Source organism: Petaurus breviceps, unplaced genomic scaffold, assembly GCF_028583685.1.
Source record: "Petaurus breviceps papuanus isolate PSGF00001 unplaced genomic scaffold, PetGlider_PUasm1.0 226, whole genome shotgun sequence".
In the NCBI taxonomy this organism is placed as follows: domain Eukaryota; kingdom Metazoa; phylum Chordata; class Mammalia; order Diprotodontia; family Petauridae; genus Petaurus; species Petaurus breviceps.
In genome coordinates, this window is record NW_027185890.1 from 4,793,069 (window position 1) to 4,815,426 (window position 22,358).

General features: G+C 36.5%; 1 protein-coding gene across 1 annotated transcript in view; it reads right to left on the reverse strand.

Annotated features, from left to right (window-relative positions):
* Positions 1-22,358, reverse strand: part of PARP8 (poly(ADP-ribose) polymerase family member 8) — a 234,894-nt gene that overhangs the window by 118,264 nt on the left and 94,272 nt on the right. The window contains exon 3 of the mRNA XM_069095303.1: positions 11,451-11,488. Within this exon, the coding sequence (XP_068951404.1) occupies positions 11,451-11,488 (38 nt within the window). The remainder of the gene's footprint in view (positions 1-11,450; positions 11,489-22,358) is intronic.

Below are 22,358 nucleotides of genomic sequence, written 5' to 3' on the forward strand. Positions count from 1 at the left end.
AACAAAGTCAGAACTCGTGCATCAAAAGCTTCCAAGAAAAATATGAACTGGTTAGAGGCCATGGAGGAGCTCAAAAAGGATTTTGAAAAACAAGTGGGCGGGGCAGGCAGGTAGCACAGCGAGTAAGAGCACCGGCTCCAGTGCTGAGAAGACCTGGAGATCGAATCCCGGGCTCAGACACTTAGCACAAACCCAGAAACACCTGGCCGTGTAACCTTGAGCAAGTTACTTAACCCCAATTGCTTAGGGGCGGCCAGGTGGCTCAGCGAGCAAGAGCACTGGCTCCAGTGTCGGGATGACCTGGATCAAATCCGGGCTCAGATACTCAGCACCACACCCAGAAATAACTGGACGTGTAACCTTGAGCAAGTAACTTAACCCCGATTGCTTTAAAAAAAAAAAAAAAGAAAGAAAGAAAAACAAGTGGGCGGGGCCAAGATGGCAGAGTAGAAGCAGGACCTCCCTGCTGCTCCTGCTTCCACCTTCCCCAATCCATGTAAAAAGGGGACTCTAAACAAACTTTGGAGCTCAATAACCCACAAAATGACACAGAGAAGCTAACCTCCCACTGAGGACAGCTCAGCAGGCCAGCAGGAATAAGACAGCACAGCACTCTGGGAGCCAAGAACAGCCCCACACCAAGGCTTTAGCCCCAAGGTGGGCCTGACCAGGCAACGGCCAGAGGGACTCCAGATCACCAGAAGCTGTGGCCGTTTCCAGATTTATCAACACACGGTTGCAAATGGACAAAGTGAGAGGTCAGTGCAGTTTGGACTTTGGAACCCAGTAAGTGGGAGTACGTGGCTTTTGCCCCCAGGGTGAGAAGCCCCCGAGACTCCAGCACAGCCAGCCAGCGCCATGTGGCAGCTTCAGCTCCTGGCCTGCAGAGTGTAGGGGGACCAAGCACCAGTCTGAGGGGTAATCACTCTTGCTTTAACCTGCTTGGATCTGGATTGCAGTCTAGGGTGGAGGTCCTGGGGTGTGTGTCCAGCTTGCCAGAGCATGTGGAGGCTTCAGAGAGGGCACCCATGTAATACCTCTGGCAACTGAGAAACCCCAGCATTTGGGACATAATCTCCCCTGTCTGGTGGCAGAGTCCAACTGTGGCAAGAAGCCCAAGGGTCAAGTGACTGAGAGGCAACATGACCAGGCAAAGGAAAGAAAGCAGACAGAAGATTCCAACATTACACTCCTATTTTGGGGACAAAAAGGAGCAAAACATGGAACAGGAGGAAGGCAGTGAATTCAGAACTCCTGCACCAAAAGCTTCAAAGGAAAATAAGAGCTGGTTACAAGCCATAGAGGACCTTAAGAAGTAGATAAGAGAAGTGGAGGAAAAATTGGGAAGAGAAATGAGAACGATGCAAGAAAATTATGAAATGAGAGTCAACAGCCTGACTGAGGAAAATAACACCTTAAAAAATAGACTAACTCAAATGGCAAAAGAGGCTCAAAAAGACAATGAGGAGAAGAATGCCTTAAAAAGCTGAATTTTCCAGATGGAAAAAGAATCTCAAAAGCTCAATGAGGAGAATCATGGCTTCAGAATTAGACTGGAGCAAATGGAAGCTAATAACTTTATGAGAAATCAAGATGCTGTTAAACAGATCCAAACAAATAAAAAAAATAGAAGGCAATGTGAAATATCTCATGGGAAAAACCACTGACCTGGACAATAGATCCAGGAGAGATAATTTAAAAATTATTGGACTACCTGAAAGCCATGATCAAAGTAAGAACCTAGAAATCATCCTCCAGGAAGTTCTCAAAGAAAAGTGCCCTGATGATTTAGAATCAGAGGGCAAAATAGAGGTTGAAAGAATCCACTGATCACCTCCTGAAAAAGATCCCAAAAAGAAAAATCCTAGGAATATTATAGTCAGGTTCTGGAATTCCCAGATTAAGGAGAGAATATTACAAGCAGCCAGGAAGAAACAATTTGAAGATGGTAGACATGGACAACCCAGGATCTGGCAGCTTCTACACTGAGGGATCGAAGGGTTTGGAATATGATATTCCAGAGGGCAAAGGAGCTGGGATTAAAACCAAGAGTCACCTACCCAGAAAAACTGAGTACCATGTTTCAGGGGAAAATATGGTCATTCAGTGGAATAGAGGACTTTCAAGCATTCTTGCTGAAAAAACCAGAGTTGAACAGAAAATTTGACATTTAGATACAAGAAGCAAGAAAAGCATGAGAAGGTAAACAGGGAAAAGAAATCATAAGGAACTTATCAAAGTTGAACTATTGACATTCCTACATGGAAAAACAATAATTGTAACTTATGAAACTTTTCTCAGTAGTTGAAGGGAATAGAAAATATATATATATATATACATATATATGTCTATATATGAGGGTATGTGGGCATATGAATACATATGTGAATGTGTGTATATATGTTTACAGGTATACATAGATAGAGGGCACAGGACCAATTTAACAGGAAGGGATGATACTTAAAAGATGAAATTAAGAGGTGAGAGAGGAATATAATGAGAGGAGATCGGGAGAGACAGAATGGGGTAAACTATCTCATACAGAAGAGGCAAGGGGAAGTTGTTATAATGGAGGGGAAGAATAGGAAGCCAAAAGGGAATGGGTCAACCTTATTCCCACTGAATTTGGCTTGAGAAGGGAATGAAATACACACTAAATAGGGTATCTCACCCCACAGGAGAGTAGGGGGGGAAGGGGCTGAGAGGGGGGATGATGGAAGGGATGGCAGGGCTGGGTGGGAGGGAATTTGGAAGCACCCACTTTTGAAAAGGGACGGGATCAAAGTAGAGAATAGAACAAGTGGAAGGTGGGATAGGAGGGAGGGAAATATAGTCAGTCTTTTCAATCTATCTACTATATTATTGTTTTGCATTAGACATACATGTACATCCTATACTGAACTGCTTATCTTCCCAGTAAGGGAATATGTATGTGGATATATATGTGTGTCTGTGTGTGTGTATGTGTGTATACTATTATCAATACTATTTTACATGTAATTGGGAAATAAAATATACAGGCACTGGGGCATAGAGATCCATTGGAAAAGCCGAAAGGGGTATTGGAGAAAATATGGTAGACAGCAGATGGGAGGAGGAGATATCCTGTGGGACTGCTATTTGGGGGGGGGGGTAGGGGAAAAACGGAGAGAAAATTTGTAACTCAAAATCTGGCAGAAATGAATGATGTAAATCAGAAGTTAATAAAGCATTTGAAAAAAAATGGAACAAGTGGGGCGCGGGATAGGATGGAGAGAAATGTAGTCAGTCTTTCACAATATATTCCCTATAAAAATGTTTTGCATTACTACACATGTACAACCTATATTGAATTGCTTATCTTCCTAGTAAGGGTGGGTGACAAGGGAAGAAGGGAAAGAGAATCTGGAAAGCAAAGTTTTAAAATCAAATGTTTAATAAAATATATTATTTTTTTTACATGCAACTGGAAATCCATCTTGCCTTGCTGGAAAGTCAAAGAGGGGATGGGGAAGGATACAAGAGAGAGCAGATTGGGGGAGGCGGTATTCAGTGAGATCACTGTTTTAAAGTGGTGGGTAGGGGAAAGACCAGGAGAAAATTTGTAACTCAAAACTTGAGGAAAGGAATATTGGAAACTAAAAATAAACAAACAAAAAATCAAGATCTTCCAAAAAATAATGCCTCAATCCATTTCCAGAGTGGCAAAGACAACTAACATTCTTCCAGTCCAAGATAACTTAGGAGAAAGGAAAGAGAGATCTCTAACAGAGTTGGAGGCTGGCCCAGAGTCCATGTGGATGAAACAGCAGGGGTAAGACTAAGGAGTAGTAACAGAAGCAGCAGCAGCTTCAGGAACTTTCAAGCCAGAGACAGTAAGGAAACCTGGCAAGTGGTCAGAAAGAAATTGCAGGGGAACCCGGTGCTAGCAGTGGATGGAGAGAAACAAGAAATTGTTTGACAACGCCATTGCCTATACCCTCTTCCAGATCATAGTTCAAGGACAGAGGGGAGAAATTTCCCATCTAGAGTGAGTAGGAGCTCTGAGGGCCAATATCAATTCCTGCCCAAAGGGATAAGGAACTCTGAGGAAGTTTTATTTCCACTCCCATGGGAGGAAGGGACCAGAGAAGAAATTTGAGTTGAAGTCCCAAGGGACTGGATGCCCTTCCTGGACAAGGACCACAGTACAGACAAGAGAACAGTGACTCCCACCTCTCTGCAGATCACAATACCTTGGAAGCACTGAAAACTTACAAAGTCACAGAATTAGATCTAAAAATGGCAGTTTGGAAAAAGCTGAAAGTTCAAGACAGTGCCTATATTCCTCTCCACCCCATCCTTCCCCAAACACCTTCCACCACCCCCACGAGGGCAACATTAACATAAAGATCCAAATATAGAAATAGGGTGCAAAAATGAGCCAACAAACAACAAAGAACCTGACCATAAAAAATGCTACTATGGTGAATGGGAAAGGGGAGATGATCAAGAACCAATCTAAGTAGAAAATGAAGACAAAAAAAGGACTCAAAAAAATGTGAATTGGACCCAAGCCTAATAAAAACTCTCAGGAAAACTTACAAAATAATGGTTTTCAAAATCAAATAAAAATGGTAGAGGAAAAATTAGATAAAGAAATGAAATCAAAGGAAGAAAATTATGAAAGGCCCATAAAAGGCTGGTAAAAGAGGCAATAGATACATACTGAAGAAAATAACAACTTAAACAGAATTGGCCAAGTGATAAAAGAGGTACAAAACATCAAAATAATTCCATAAAAAGCAAATTTGGCCAATTGGAAAAAGGTACAAAAGCTCACTATAGAAAATAATTCCTTAAAAATAGAACTGACAAGGAAAAACTAACTCCATGGGATATGAAAAAAAATAGAAGAAAATTGAAATATGATAGGAAAAACTGACTGTAAAACAGATAGAAGAGGGGTGGCCAGGTAGCACAGCAAGTAAGAGCACCGGCTCCAGTGTCGGGATGACCTGGGGATGGAATCCAGGCTCAGACACTTAGCACCCACCCAGAAACATCTGGCTGTGTAACCTTGAGCAAGTTACTTAACCCCGATTGCTTAAAAAATAAAACAGAGGAGTGATAACTTAAGATGTAATGAATTAACTGAAAGCCATGATAGAAGGAAGAGGATAGAAATCCTATTTCAAGTATTTATCAAAGAATACTGCCAAGATATTCTAGAAAGAAAGGGTAAAGTTGAAATTGAAAGAATCTACTAATCACCTCCTGAAAGAGATCCCAAAATGAAAACTCCTAGAAATATAGCCAAATTCCAGAGCTCCCAGTTCAAAGAGAAAATCCTTCAAGCAGTCAAAAAGAAATTATTCAAATACCATGAAACCACAGTCAGGATCACATAAGATTTAGCAGGTACCACATTAAAGGAATGGAGGGCTGGGAATATGATATTCCTAGCAGAATATCAAAAGCTGGGATTACAAACAAGAATAACAAACCAACAAAACTGAGTCTAAACCTTCAAAGGAAAAAAAGGGCATTTAGAGAAAAAGAGGAATTCCAAGTTCTGGATGAAAACACAAGAATTGAATAGGAAATTTGACTTTCCATTATAAGACTCAAGAGAAGGGATTCAATAAGTCCAAATTGTTCACCATTATATATGGGAGGATGATACAAGTATCTTCTAAGAACTTTATCGTTATCAGGGTAATTAGAAGTACTATATACTGAAAGAAAGTGCCAGAGTGAGTTGATTATGTCATTATGATGTTTTAAAAAATGGATAAGCAATAAGGAAGAATGCTCTAAGAAAAAGGGAAAAGGAAAGGAAGAATAGTGAAAATTATTTCACATAAAAGAGGCACAGAAGGAAGAATTTTTATAGTTGAAGGTAATGATTAAACCTACATGAGTAGATATGAATCTGAATTGTTTTAAAGAGGGAAAATATATAAATATGTATACATACACATACATATGCATATGCAAACACACACACACACATTTAGTAGGTAACAGAAATATATCTTACCCAACAAGGATGTAGGAAGAGAAGGGGATAAGAGAAAGGGGATGGAGGTCAATAAAAGGGAGGGCAGATGAAAGAAGGCAGTGGTCAAAAGCAAAATAGACTTTAGAGGAGGGACAAGATAAAAAGAAAGAGTAAGATAAACATTAAAAAATAGGGAGGGAAATCCACAAGTTAGTAATCATAAATGTGAGTGTGAATGGGATGAACTCTCACTCATAAAGTAAAAGAAGACAGAAAAATGTATTGTTGTTTACAAGAAATACACTTGAAAAAAAAGACACAAAGGAAGTTAAAATCAGTGGCTGGAACAAAATCTATTATGCTTAAATTGAAAAAAGGCAGGGGTAGTGATCATGATCTCAGACAAAGCAAAAATAGGCTTAATTAAAAAGGGATAAGGAGGGAAATTACATATTTCTAAAAGGCAACAAAGACAATAAAATAATATCAATACTAAAAAATATATGCATGACATCCAAATTCTGAAATGAAAAGTTAAATGAATACAAGAAAAAAGAGACAATAAAGCCATACTAGCATCCTCATGCAGGGACTTCAACTTTTCCTCTATAAGCTAGAAATATCTAACCATAAAATAATTTAAAAAGAATGAAAGGAGACAATTAGCATCTTAGAAAATTTAGATATAATTGACCTCTGGAAAATATTGAATGGGAATAGAAAGCAGTCTAACTTTCTCAGCTATATATGGCACCTTCATAAAAATTGATCATATATTAGGACATAAAAAGCTCACAAGGAAATGCAGAAAAGCAGGAATGTTAAATGTACCCTTTTCAAACCATAAGGCAATTAAGAATATATTTAATAAAAAGGCAATGAAAGCAAAAGCATAGATTAAAAGTTTAAAAGTCTGAGCCACTTTAAAAAGTAAAGGGAAAAAAATAAAAATCAATAATTTCATTAAACAGAATAACAACAAGACTATATCCCAAAATTTGTGGGAAGTAGACAAAGCAGTACTTTTATATATCTTTTTTTTTTTTTTTGCTTTTTTTGGAGAGGGGAAGGTAGAGCAATTGGGGTTAAGTGACTTGCCCAAGGTCACAGGCTAATTTTGTGTTAAGTGTCTGAGGCCAGATTTGAACTCAGGTCCTCCTGACTCCAGGGCAGGTGTTCTTATTCACTGCACCACCTAGCCACCCCATATATAATTTATATCTTTAATTGAATAAATCAATAAAAGAGAGGAAAAATGGATCAATAAATTGGACGTGTATCTAAAAAAAGAAAAGGAAAAGAACCAATTTAAAATTCCCAATTAAACACCAAAATGAAAATCCTGAAAATCAAAATTGAAACTAAAAAAGAATAACTGAACAAAATAAAACTAGGAACTTGTTTTATGGGAAAAAAATTAATAAAATAGACAAAGCATTTTCTTAAAAAGAAAATGAAATTACTAATATAAGTGAAAATGGAATGAACCACAAATCAAGATCAAATCAAAGCAAGTCTTCTGCCCAAAAGGCTTGTGCACAAACATGCCAGCAAAACTGACAATTTAAGTAAAACAGATGGTCTCATCTGATCAAATCACACAACTCTTCCCATAAGTGAGTGTAATGGGAATGGGAATTTGAAGATCTTCCCTGTCCCTTAATAGACCTAGGGGGAGTTTGAGGACCTCCCCAACTTTGAAATAAACTCTGCCCCCTGATATGCTGAATGTGGTCACATGGAGCCTGTGGTGGGAGGAGTTTGCTGAGAAGCAGAGCCCACAGGTAGAGAGCTAGCCAGACAGTTGGAGATAGTTGGGGACAGTTGGGGACAAAGGAGTTTAGGCAAAGAGAAAGAGAGTTTTGTGAGTAAATATTGATCTTGTATTGGTTTGTGGGAAAGCTGAAGGATGCTGTGGCTCTCAGCATTATTATAGCTTCTGAATATCTTTAGTATTATGGGGATTTGGTTTTCTGGTATCTAAATAAATGTTTCAGTTCTATCCTCTATCTTGAGAGTTTGGCATATTTTGCAATCAAACATCATGCGATACTTACAGTCATAGTCTTTGTCATGATCGTGGGCGCTGTAAATATTGCATTGGCGCTACAATGAGCCTCAAAGCAAAATCTCACCTCAAAGTATATATGTGTGTGTGTGTGTATGTGTGTGTATATGTATATATGTATGTGTATATAGAGAGCCTTCTTCAGGGTCAGAAAACATCACAACCTTTGTGACCCACTGCCTAATTACAAAGTAACAAAAGGTGTGAAAGCCTTCCTGAAAAACAAGCCTCCTCTAAGCAAGCTTCTCTTGTTGGGCTCCAAGTGAGGACCATTAAGGGGCAGGGAAGATCTTCAAATTCCCTTACCATTAGACATGCCAAGACAAATCCAGGGATTATATGGACACAATTACAAAAAACTTTTCATACAAACATAGACAAATCTATACACTGAAAAACTATGAATTGCTCCCAGGCAGACAGAACCAGTATTATAAAAATGACAATGCTATCCAAGTTAATTTACCTATTCAGTGTTGTACCAATGAGACTACCAAAAAATTATTTTATAGAGCTAAAAAAAAAATAATCTGTAAAAACAAAGTCAAGAATATCAAGGACATCAATTTAAAAAATAGGAAGGAATGCAGCCTTGCAGTTTGAAATTTCAAAGAATATTACAGAAAGAAGTAATCATCAAAACAATCAGGCATTGGCAAAGAAATAAGTGTTACTTCAGTAGCATCAATCAGGTATACAATCTAGAGTGGTAATGGACCATAATTATTCAGTGTTTGAAAAACCCAAAAATCCAAGTTTTCAGGGATAAGAACGCAAGATTTATGAAAACTGCTAGGAACACTGAAAGCAGTTTGGCAGAAACTAGGCATAGACCCACATCTCACACCACATACCAAGTTATATAACATCAAAATGGATAAATGATTTCGAGACAATGAGTGACATCATAAGTAAGTTAAAGAAGGATGGAAAAATGTGCCTGTCAGATTAATGGATAAGGAAAATGTTTATGACCAAATGAGATAGAGAGGAAAAAAAGTAAAGTAAATGATTCTGTTTATATGAATATAAAAGGCTTGATCACAAACAAACCTAATTCAGGCAAAATTAGACCAAAATAGAAAAATGGAAAAGAATCTTTATAGAAAGATTCTCTGACAAAAGACACACTTCTCTAGCAATAGGGAACTCAGCCAAATTTACAAAAAGAAGAGCCATGCTGTAATTCATGTTAAAAAAATATGAATAGGCAGTTTTCAGAAGAAATCAAAGTTATCAATAGTCATAAAAATGCTTTGTCACTATTGTAGAAAAACGCAGATAAAAACAACTCTGAGGTCCCATCTGACACCTATCAATTTAGCTAACATGGGAAAAAAGAAAAATGCCAGATATTGGAGGGGATTTGGAAAAATAGGTACACTAATGCTTTGTTAGTGGCATTATGAAGTGGTCCAAATATTCTAGAGATATATTTGGTAATATATCAATATAAAACTATATATACCCTACTCAGTAATACCACTACTAGGTCTGTATTCCAAAGAGATCAAAGAAAAAGGGGAAAAGCTCCTTTATATACAAAAAATATATAGCAGCACTTTTTATGGTAGCAAAGGATTGGAAATTGAGGGGATGCCCATCAGTTCAGGAATGGATGAACAAGTTGTGGCACACTACAATCCCATAAAAAAATGGTAAAGGGAATGAGATCAGTAAAACATTGGAACATTTAAATGAACTGATGTAAAATTGTGAGCAGAACCAAAAGAACATTGTACATAGTAATAGCAATATTGCAATGATGATAAACTGTGAAAGACTTAACTCTTATGATTCATACAATGATTCAAGACAATTCCAATTAATGATGAAAAATGCTGCCACTTTGAGAGACAGAACTGATCAATTCTGTATGCACATTTGAAGCCTTTTTTTACTTTATTTTTCTTGAGGTTTTTTTTTAATAACATGGCTAATATGGATATGTTTTGCATGACTTCATCTATATAATGATATCATATTACTTGCCTTCTCAATGGATGGGTGAGGAGCTATGTGAGAAAGAATTTAGAAATCAACATAATGAATGATGGGGGGAAGGGGAGAGGGTTGTTTAATTAATTCTGTTCTCCATTAAAAATGAATAGAAGAGCGCTGACTTTCTACTGAACTGTCAAGTATTACCAAATAAATGTTAACTTTCTTGTATCATAAAAGGAAAGCACATTTCACATGCAATAACACATATCAGTGGAAAATAAGTGTCATAATCATATGACATAATGCTTAGGGTTCTTCTTTCTGTAACATTATATTTTAATGTAAATGGGACCTACTGACAATGTATTATGTCCATCAACTCTCAGATCTGCATGATTATAATAATGTAACAAAAATTCTATTCTTTCTTGAAGGTTAGAATAAGCCAGACAAGTTATTTCCTTTTTTTTCCCTTGAAAATCAGTCACCATTCAAAGTCAGTAGTAGAAAGAAAAGGTTGAGGAGGGGATGTCAGTGAGAATAGGGTGACACCAAAGTAGATTAAGGAGAAGTAATAGTATGGCAAAATAGTGACCTGAAAGAGGAATGCAACCAAAAAAAAAAGGCTTTTTATTTTAAATACAACAGATACAAGTGGAGACAAACAAAATGACAAAGTTCCCTGATAGTTCTATATTAAATGTAGCATACCTCATAATTCATATGAAATATTTTGGTTTTTAGAAAGGAGATATAAAGATAAAAGATCCATAACCTTCTATTATGAAAAAATGCAAATTACTCCTATGGCCAGAGCATAGAAAGAATTATTTTACATCTAAAGGAAACAATGGAACACTCCTAACTGGAAATAAACATACTTTTTTCATTTCCTCCACCCCCTCCCTTTTTTTGTTTTTTGCCTTTTTTTTTTTTTTTTTGGTCCATAGTGGAATCTGTTTGTGGTTGAACTCTTAATTTTGCTCACAATGAACATATCTTTGTTATCACAAACCAGGAAAATTATAAAAAGTAAGGATCACTTTGCTAAATGCAGGTAAACAGACTGGATTTTATAAAGACCCAAATGATGTTACAAAAGTAGCTTCTAGGCCATCATGGATCACTTGAATTTTGGATTTAATATAATATTAATGTAATGTGAAGATTTCATTTATTGCTATAAATTCTGGTTTTCTTTTGTTAGTTATAATTTCTGATCTGAAATAAGGTCAGGAAAACATCTTTAAAAGTCAGGCAAAAAACTTAAATATATTATATTACATTAACCTTCTATTACATTAGTTTACCCAAGTCACAAAATAATTGAAGCATCTATCTCTTTAGGGTCCTCCAAAGCAGATTTCAGAACACAACCACTCAAAAAATGTTGATGCCACATGCAAAGCCTTCAAAAAAACTCTTTTTATACAAGTGAAAATAGTAAAATTTAATATATAAAATATCACACTATACCTGGATAATCTTCTGATACATGTACTGAATAGGATACACTGCAAGAAAGAAAGAAAATGATGATCAAAATACTGCAAAATTGTGCGCTTAATTTTTTTTTTTCAAAAACCCACTATCATCCATTCAAAAATAGTTATGCATGAAGGAATTACAATCAAAAAAGGACAAACATTCAGATATTTTAAGATGCATTGTGTTACAGAACTAATAACATTTACCTCAATACCTGTACATATACTGAAAATAGCAGTCTATGACAAATTAGCAACTAAAGATTAACCTCTCCACCACACTGAAAACAACGAAACCTTATTACAAGTCCTAATACATTAAGAAAAGCAGAAATAACATTTCATGAATTGGCAATATCTATTTTATAAAGCACATTTTCTAAAGTAGAAAAAGACTGTAAAAATATGTTTATATTCTCCTTGAAATTTCAAGTATAATTTTTTTTAATATAATACAGTTAAAAAGAGCCCTCAGGGATTCTGAAGGCAGAAGTTCCAGGTTCAAATTTTACCTCTGACACCAGCTAGCTATGACACATTAGATGAAGTTACCAAGTCTAATCTATAAAATGAAGTCATTCACTAGATCATTTCTGAAGTCCTTCTAGGTCTAGATCTATAAGTCTAAGAAATAAGCTCAATTTCATTGTATATATGACTTTGCCATTAGTGAAGAGAAAATATAAAGAATAAAATAATAAATCCCTTTATGAAACAAATGTGTATCCAGTACAGAAAATAATATAGCATGATAATATGATTTGAGTGAAATATAATGGCTGTCAATCTGTTTATCCTGTATAATTATTAATGTAGAATCTATATTATGTTATACATAATCAATCAGTGATTTAATTGACATAAAGAACTGCTAGGGAAAAAAAAAGAACTCCTAGAGGGGGTCAGTATCTTCTCTGAAAATATAGTCTTAGATAATGGTGTGGGGAAACTGAGATGATGGGTGACTTTTCTAAAGTAGTTACTCAGTCAATGTGGTCAGAGGTGGGAACTGCTGAATTCAGAACTTCTCCTTACCACCCCTTAAACACCAGACCAGACCAGCTTTCAGTCCACTCAACTGGCCTGCTTCTTCAATAAATGTCTCTCTCATTAATATTCTCTTTCTCTCGGATTTGAATCTATGTTTTCCTCAATCTATTTATACACACATATACACAACCTTTTTTGATTGTACAATAACTTCTTTTAGAATCCTTTTACTAAATGAACAGAATAGAAAAATGACAATAATAAGCTGTGGGAAATAGGAATTGCCCGTGAAAATTGGTACTGCTCAAACCATTCTCTTAAGCAATTTGGAATGAAGAACAAAAAGCTATTGAATCATGCATATGCTGTGACCCAGTATCATTGATACTAAGTCTATATCCCAAAGAGATCAATGAAAAGAGCAAACACAACCATAGAAACAAAAATATTTATAGTACAGGGTTTTTTTGGTAGTAGCAAAGAACTAGAAACTGAGAGGGTGCCCAAGTGGTGAATGGATGAACAAGCCATGGTATATGAATGTGATGGAATACTATTGTCCTGTAAGAAATGAAGAGGATGGTTTCAAAGAAACCTGGGAAAACTTATATGAAATGATAAGCAATTGAGTGACCAGAATCAGGAAAAAAATTATATAATAACAAGGATACTGTAAAAATAATCAAATTTGAAAGACCTGTGAAAGACGGAGCAACACAAAGAACAATCACAATTCTAAAAGACTCTCTAAAACGTGCTGTCCACCTCCAAATAATGAGTAAGTGACCTCACAATACAAATTGAATAACGTTTTCTCTTCTCTTTCTTTCTTTCTGAACATGGTTATTGTGGTCATTTCTGTATGTATGGAGTTGATTTTTTCTTCCCTTCTCAATAGATGGGAGAAAGGAAGGAGAAAGGAAGAAAATTTATAACTGAAAATATAATTTAATTTAAATTTTTTATAATAAAAGTAAAAAATACATATTGCAATGGGCTATATCTATTAAAATAGTTATGCTTTCACTTATTCTCATTAAAAGGAATTATTAGATTTTCTAAAGTTTGAAAATTTTAAGTTTTCACAAGACACAATATAGAAGTCTTATTTGGTTACTATGTCAACAATCAGTCTCTTTTTTTCTATTCATTTATCCATTCTCTCATAAATTAACCCAGTCACAGGCATTTATAAAAATACCTGCTTTATCTATTTTCCCAGAGTTACTAGTCTTTTTTTCTCCTCTCCATTAACATTATTACTTTCCTAATTCACTAGATCCCTTCACCTATTTTATTTTTAATTGAAACGCTAATCATTTTTACATATACTAATACTATATTGCCCAACAGGCACGGATACCAATGTCGGGAAAATGCAGTCCTTATACTAGTCCAGGAAAGAAATGATAAAAATGTGGCCTGGCACGCTGACACTGTTCATAGAAAACTAAACAAATATGCCTGGGATGGCTAGGTGGAGCAGTGAATACAAGACTAGCCCTGCAGTCAAGAACACCTGAGTTCAAATCCAGCCTCAGACACACTTACTAGCCATGTGACCTTGGGCAAGTCACTTAACCCCAATTGTGCTACCTTCCCCCCTCCAAAAAACAAACAAAAAAATTTTTTTAATAAAATATACATAGAGAAGATTCAAACAAGGACAAGTAGCAAAGGATAACTAATATGAGGAATTCTAAAGCTGGGAATGAGCCAATGCTTGTGAACAATATAAAGTGCAACAAAGAGAGCATCTATTTTTAGGGGGTGGGGGAGATAGGAAAAACAAGTTTTGAGAAGGAAAGTGATAATTGATTTTCAGGAGAACTCCTCAACATTTCTCAGCTAATAATGTTTTTATTTTCTCTTTTAAAGAAAAAAAAAACCTTCACAATGGGGAGTATGTATACCCCAAAACCCTGTGCAACAAAGATCCTTACCCAAATAATACTCAGAGGCTTCTCAAGGTAGGAAGCAGAAAAGAATGGTTTATTATGATCTTGAGAAAGGGCCACCCTCCTGACAAATGATCAGGCAGGAGAAGCATTTTACAAAAGAAAATGGTGAAGTTATAAAGCCCTAATGCCGAATTCTCCACCACCCCGCTTCTGACCCTTTTCTTCCATTGGCTAGAAGTCAGGTGCACAATCTAAGCATGGCAATCTACTTCAAGTACCAGAACAAGGAAACAGTAGACCACCCAACATGCATTTGAGAAAACACTTCTGTCCTTATTTGGCATATCTTATGCTGAGGTGTCACTGAGGAAAGGGGTGACTCCCTACTGCTCTGAGTTCTGAGTCCTTGTAAATCATGTGATTTCCAGTGAAGGGGAACTTCGGCCTGTTTCCCACAAAAAGCCTTATTAGATTTTAGAGTATAGTCTGAGAAATTTTCACTTCTTTTACTCAGGAGTTAGAAACAAAATTAGTCACTAGACAAAACTCAAGTGAAGAAAATAATAGAAAATCAGCACCCAATCAAACACAATGACAATAAAACAATTTAAAGACACTAGGTTTGAAAGTGCATGCAAACTTGAGTGCTTAACTTCTGCTGATAATTTTGAAAATTGATAAATCAATATATTAACAAGCATTATTAGTTGTCTGCTATGTACCCAGCACCATGATAAGAACCAAGGATACAAAAAAGGGAAGTGTGCCCCACAATCATATTGTGTTTCCATGAAGAAGACAATATATAAATAAAAGCAAAGACAAAAAAAGTCCCTTCCTTCAAGTACCTTCCATTTGAATGGGGGATAGCATGAATAAATAGGTATCAACAAGTTACATACAGAATAGATGGAAGTAGATCTGCAAAAATGTGAGGAATAGAAGTAATTTAGCAAAAAGAAATGCTCAATTTTTTTTAAAAAGTAAAGCAAGTTAGATTAGATATTTTTTCTGACTCTTGAGTCAATGACCTTGACCAATTCCTGGAAAATTCCAGACCACATTATTAAAATTGTGGTCTATAATCACTTAAATAAAGTAGAAGTGGTCAGGTATACCTGAGAACAAGTGAATGAACATGAATCCATCAAGAAAAAAGCATACCTGCTAAACCTCATTTCCTTTCTGAAATGGCAACTATCTGGACAGGTAAGTAATGGAAATTCCATAAATAACATCATTCATTTAAAGTTAGGAGGAAATTTCATCATTTTACCTATAAGGAACAGAAATCCAAAAACACTTTCAGGGACTGCCCAAGATCATACCTGAAGCAAACAAAAGAGTAGGCTAAAAACCTAGCTCTTCTGAATTCAAATTCAGTGCTCTTCCCATGATATTACTCATAACACAGCGAAAGGAAGTATATGTTTGTGAAGCACTTCGAGTGATGTAGGCTAAATGATAGAACAGTAAGGTGTCTGAATGACCAGACCTAAAGAACTTTGATGAATGGATTAAAGTTAACCCAGGTATTGAATTCTAGTAAAGTTCACTCAGGTTCTGCCAGGGCCTTCCTCTGTTTACTATTTTTTTATGAATTACTAAGATAAAGGGTAGATGGAATGATTATCAAGTTTATAACTATGAATATGTAAAGGATCCCTAATATGTTAAATGACTTAATTGAGATACAAAAAAATACACTCTCACTTCAAGCTCAGTTCAAGCAGTACCTTTTTTTTTTTACTTTTCAGATGCTTTATTAACTTCTGATTTACATCATTCATTTCCACGAGATTTTGAGTTACAAATTTTCTCCCCGTTTTTCCACTACCCACTGACCCAAAATAGCAGTCCAACAGGATATCCTCTCCTCCAATCTGCTCTCCCCCATATCTTCTCCCATACCCCTTTTGACTTTTCCAGTAGGGCATGGTGGATCTCTATGCCCCAGTGCCTGTATATCTTATTTCCCAATTACATGTAAAATAGTATTAATCATAGTATATATACATATTTTTAAACATTTGATTTTAAAACTTTGAATTCCAGATTCAATCCCTTCCTCCCTTGTCACCCACCGTTACTGGGAAGATAAGCAATTCAGTATAGGTTATACATGTGTAGCTAATGCAAAAGATTAACATAGTAGATATATTTTAAAGACTGACTATATTTCCCTCCCTCCTATCCCAACTACCACTTTTTCATTCTCTACTTTGATCCTTTCCCTTTTCAAAAGTGGGTGCTTCCAACTTCCCTCCCCCCCAGCCTGCCCTCCCTTACATCATCCCCCCTCTCATTCCCTTCCCCCCCTACTCCCCTGTAGGGTGAGATATCCTATTTAGTGTGTATTTCATTCCCTTCCCACGGCAAATTCAATGAGAATAAGGTTGACCCATTCCCTTTTGCCTTTTTATTCTTCCCCTCCATTGTAACCATTTTCCCTTGCCTCTTCTATATGAGATAGTTTACCCCATTCTGTGTCTCCCCATCTCCTCTCATTATATTCCTCTCTCACCTCTTGATTTCACCTTTTAAGTATCATCCCTTCCTATTAAATTGGTCCTATGTCCTCTATCTATGTATACCTGTAAACATATATACACACATTCACATATATATTGGTACGCCCGTATACACTCCGATATAGACACACACACACACACACACACACACACATATATATATATATATATGCCCTTCAAGTATTTGCATACTAAGAAAAGTTTCATCAGTTACAATTATTGTTTTTCCATGTAGGAATGTTAATAGTTCCACTTTGATAAGTTCCTTATGATTTCTTTTCTCTGTTTACCTTCTCATGCTTCTCTTGCTTCTTGTATCTGAATGTCAAATTTTCTGTTCAACTCTGGTTTTTTCAGCAAGAATGCTTGAAAGTCCTCTATTCCACTGAATGACCATATTTTCCCCTGAAACATGATACTCAGTTTTTCTGGGTAGGTGACTCTTGGTTTTAATCCCAGCTCCTTTGACCTCCAGAATATCATATTCTAAGCCCTTCGATCCCTCAGTGTAGAAGCTGCCAGATCCTGGGTTATCCTGATTGTGTTTCCACAATATTCAAATTGTTTCTTCCTGGCTGCTTGCAATATTTTCTCCTTAATCTGGGAATCCCGGAACCTGGCCTGTAACCAGCTCGTATTTTCCTTTGAAGCTTTTGGTGCAGGAGTTCTGACTTCACTGTCTTCCTCCTGTTCCATGCTTTGATCCTTTTTGTCCCCAAAATAGGAGTCTAATGTTGGATTCTTCTGGTTGCTTTGTTTCCTTTGCCTGCTCATGTTGCCACTCAATTACTTGACTTTTAGACTTTTTGCCACAGTAGGACTCTGCCACCAGACAGGGGAACTTTTGTCCCAAATGCTGGGGTTTTTTCAGCTGCCGGAGGCATTAATTGGTGCCCTTGCTGAAGCCTCCACATGCTCTGGCAAGCTGGACACACACCCCTGGACCTCTACCCTAGACCGCAATCCAGATCCAAGCAGGTTAAAGTAAGAGTGTTTACCCCTCAGACTGGTCACTTGGTCCCCCTACACTGTGCAGGCCAGGAGCTGAAGCTGACATGTGGGGACGGTTGAACAACCAGGGCTCCTCAGCAGTTTCTAACCCTCGGGGAAAAAGCCAATGCACTCCGAACTACTGGGTCCCAAAGTCCACACTGCACTGACCTCTCACTTTGTCCTTAGCATCTATATGTTGATAACTCTGGAAACGGCCACCGCTGCTGGTGATCTGAAGTCCCTCCAGCCGGTGGCTGGTCAGGCCCGCCCTGGGGCTAAAACCTTGGGGTAGAGCTGGGCTTGGCTCCCAGAACACTGCACTGGCCAATTCCTGCTGGTCTGCCGGGCTGTCCTCAGGGAGAGGTTAGCTTCTCTGTGGCATTTTGTGGGTTCTGTAGCTCCAAAGTTTGTTCAGAGTCCCCTTTTACATGAATTGGGGAAGGTGGAAAATGGAGCCAAACTTAGATCCTGTTTCTACTCTGCCACCTTGACTCCACCTCCCATTTCAAGCAGTACCTTTCAAATGAAGACTTTCCTAATTGCTTTTAGTACCCTTCCATCAAAAGCTTCATAATTATTCCTTATCTACATGTATATGCTAATTTATGCAAATGTTGTCACCATCCCAGAATATAAACTCTTGGAGGGCAGGCAGGGGCTATTTCATTTTTCCAATATTATCTCTAGTGCCTAGCTCAGAGAATGGCACACAGATGTTTAATAAATGCTTACTGATTCACTGATTGGGCTGTTTGACCTGAAAATGTGACAAATTAAGGAGAATTTCAAACAATTCCCTTCAAAACATTTGAAGCACTGTCATTTGGAAGTGAGATTAGCCTTGTTCTACTTAGTCCTAGACAGAAGAATCAAGAATAATGGGTAAAGGGGCGGCCAAGTGGCTCAGCGAGTAAGAGTACCGGCTCCAGTGTTGGGACGACCTGGAGATCGAATCCCGGGCTCAGACACTCAGCACCACACCCAGAAATAACTGGCCGTGTAACCTTGAGCAAGTTACTTAACCCCGATTGCTCAAAAATTAAAAAAAAAATTAAAAAAAAGAATAATGGGTAAAAAACATTTCCTTTCCACTGGAAGCTGCAAGCAGAGACTTCATGTAAGGTGACTTGTTAAGGATGCTCTGGGCAGGATTCCTCCTCAGGCACAGGTTGAATTACAGGAAGCAGAGGTCTCCTCCAAGTCTGTGATACTATGTTTCTGTGACCAGTTTTTAAAATGTCAAAAGAAGCTTCAGTGAGGAAACATCAAGATCAAGAAAATGTTTCTAAATGGTGCTTTAGGAGAATCAGTACCATTTAGTTCTAGCTCTTGGTCTGGTTAGAAGTAAAAGATTTGAAGCTGCATTATTGTATAGCTCAGGCCAGATAATGTCAGTCTGAGGGAAAAGGGATAAAGATCGAACCAAAAAAGAAATTATTCTCCTTCCCCAACTCCCCCTTCACCCAATAACAGATCTGCAGCCTTCCATCCAGTCATAATCCTTACAAAGAGACTTATAGACTTAACAACAGAGAGAGAGAAATGTAATAAAATAATACTCTTAAAAATCATAGGAATAATAGCCACAATGATGATGCATTCTTGGCTTTCCTGAGAAGGAAAAAAAAGATCCCATATTTTCCTTTTTTCATATTTTTAACTCAGCCATAATACATACCAACTTTCAAGTACAGGTGTGGGAAAGGCTAAAATATATAAAAGTAAAATCTTACATGAATGTTATATTACCTAAGGAAATGCATTAATATTTTTCCTTGTTGTATGTCTGTTTTAATTATAAAAAAGGCTTAATTCAATTCCCTTTCACCAACACATTCTTTCTCAATTAACCCCAACTGCAACCACAATCACAGACCATTTTGGCACTTTGTTACCAATGGAATCAGGTGGGGTTTCCATGACCAATCAGAATTTCAATAATCACAGCATATGGGGGAAAGAGAACCTACAAAATGATTCATCAGCTTCTTGTATCACAGCATTTCCTAGGTAATAGAGCAGAAGGAAAATCACCAGGACTGTAAAATCCTAATCAGTTTCACATTGTGCCTTACAGAGTTCCTAGGGAAATAATTCTGTGCAAAGACAGACATAGATGATTTAGCCGTTAGACCTCACAAGCAGAAAAAAATTAATAATACAGCTGAAATAGATTTAGAACTAAGGTCAACATGTATTGTAAACCACACAAGTAGCTATAATATGTTTAAAGACAAGGAGGAGTAAAGAATACTGGAAAAAAAGAACACAAAGAGAAAAAGAATCCAAGAGCTGCCCATGAATCACTCACTGGGAAAAAGAAACAAAGAAGAAAACCTTTTTTTTCAGAATGCTGGAATATCCTAAAGTATGATTTAATGGAGGTACTATTCTCAAGAATCACATTATTTTTACAACATGTCCTTAATCAATTAAATTTCAGTACTTCTTAGGTATAATATAGATTGTATATTAGTAGAGAAATGGCTAAATTTATAAGTATAATCCAAAAAATATGCCTTTCTTTAAGTGATGACTTCTTAATGATGACTTAGGGACATCTTTAACCTCTAGCATCCTTTGACACACTATATATAAGGGAGCTGAACTTAAAACAGAAGTGAACAGCTAGTGTTATTCTTATTTTAATTGTCATATGAGGGTGAGTCTATCTGGCTTTTGAAAAGTTGAGAAGATATTAGGAAGTTCCAAGGGAGATCAAGACTAAAGGATAAAGTCCTTAGTGTCCTAGAGTTGATCCATTTCCTTAAATTACGCAACTGATGTTTATGCCTGGAGATTAATGGTTTATTTTTTTTTCCCTAGTGAAAAGAACACAATCACACTCTTATATTGACAAGATCAGTCAACCTAAACTACCCACTACCCTCAATCACCATGACAATGATACTGAGTTCACTAATGATACATTAAAAACAGGTGAGCAAAAGCTTAGTGGTGAAGATGTCTCTGGTGGTGACAAGAAGGGCTTTATTCGTGGACTAGAAGACAGATCAAATGAGTGAAATTCGCTTGTGTCTGGATAGAAACAAGGTTATAAGGGGAAAAAGCTTTGGTCTTCTCAGTCTTGCTAAATATTAAGCTAAAATGGGTTTGCTTTTTTTGCTAAGTTTCTTTTATTCAATATGCTTTTTCTAAGTGCTCATGCAACAAATATGTATCACAATTTTACAGAACCTTGTTAAGTAAATGTAAAACAATACTTATCTCAAATTAGCCATTTCACTGCAAAACAACAAATTCCCATTCTTATCAACCGGCTTTTATTACTTTGCCATTTTAGAATATATTACGTCACAGTATTACTCCTGTTTGCAGGAAGAAATTCTTTTCCACTAGCTAAAATCAGGTTTTATTGTTCAAGGCATTGATTTTATTTAGTTTTCTTACCGGATGTCTATGGAATTGGATTTTGAAAGCAGGCATTCTAGACACAGGCTTTGTTGCTATAACATTGCAGCCCTCAAAGAAAACATAAGCCAAAAAGAGTAGAAGCACTTGGGGGAGCCTAGATTGTTATTCCCCAGAAATTACTAAACACAAAGTCTTTCACTGATCTTTTTACATTTTGAAAACAGGGTTCATATTTGCTATTTCAACCTGAAAAATAAAACTCTAGCAAAAGAAAAGATGGTATGCATAAAGCCAGCTAATTTTGAGAAAGTCTGAAAAACTGGCTGATTACAAGTATTTGATTAACAAATTCAATTCAGTTCTTGGAGAGTAAATAATTTAATGCCAAAGATAACTAAGACAATAAGATAATGTTGATTTTTAAATTTTTTTTCCAAATTTGAAAAAGAAAATGAGAGTAAAATTTATAATCAGTTAACAATGCTAAACAAAACTCTGAATCTAAACTTGGAAGTATAAATGTTAATTTATTTTAATAATTTAATTTAAGACCTAACACTGTTCTAATCAAAAATCTATTCCAAAATATACTCAAAGAATACAGAACTTATCCACACAAACGTGACTTTTTTTTTAGGCTACTTCAAGTGTAAAAAGAATTTTGGAAGCAAAATTACTTGCTTTATAAAATAAAACACTATTCAAATATGATAAGCTGTTTTGAATAACAAAGGGACAGCCTAAAGTTATAAATTGCAGAAAAGCTGAAGGGTCTCAGAAGAAGTCACAGGTTGGGAGAAAATGAATAGATACATATATACATACATACAGAGATAGATAGATAATAGACAGACAGATACATGGCCTATTGGATACATAGGTAGCTTTGAGGTCAAGAAGAACTTTGTTCTAGTCTTACCTCTGACATTTAGTGGTTGTGTGACCCTGAACAAATCACTTATTATTTAATTCCTCTGTACCTCAAACAGCTTTATTGCAAAGAAAGTTCTGCATCTTCATTTTGAAAGTTCCTCACAAGGATCTTCTTGGACCAATATATCATGTCTGCTGTTTCTACATGTAAACATATAATTTTTAATGGAACGG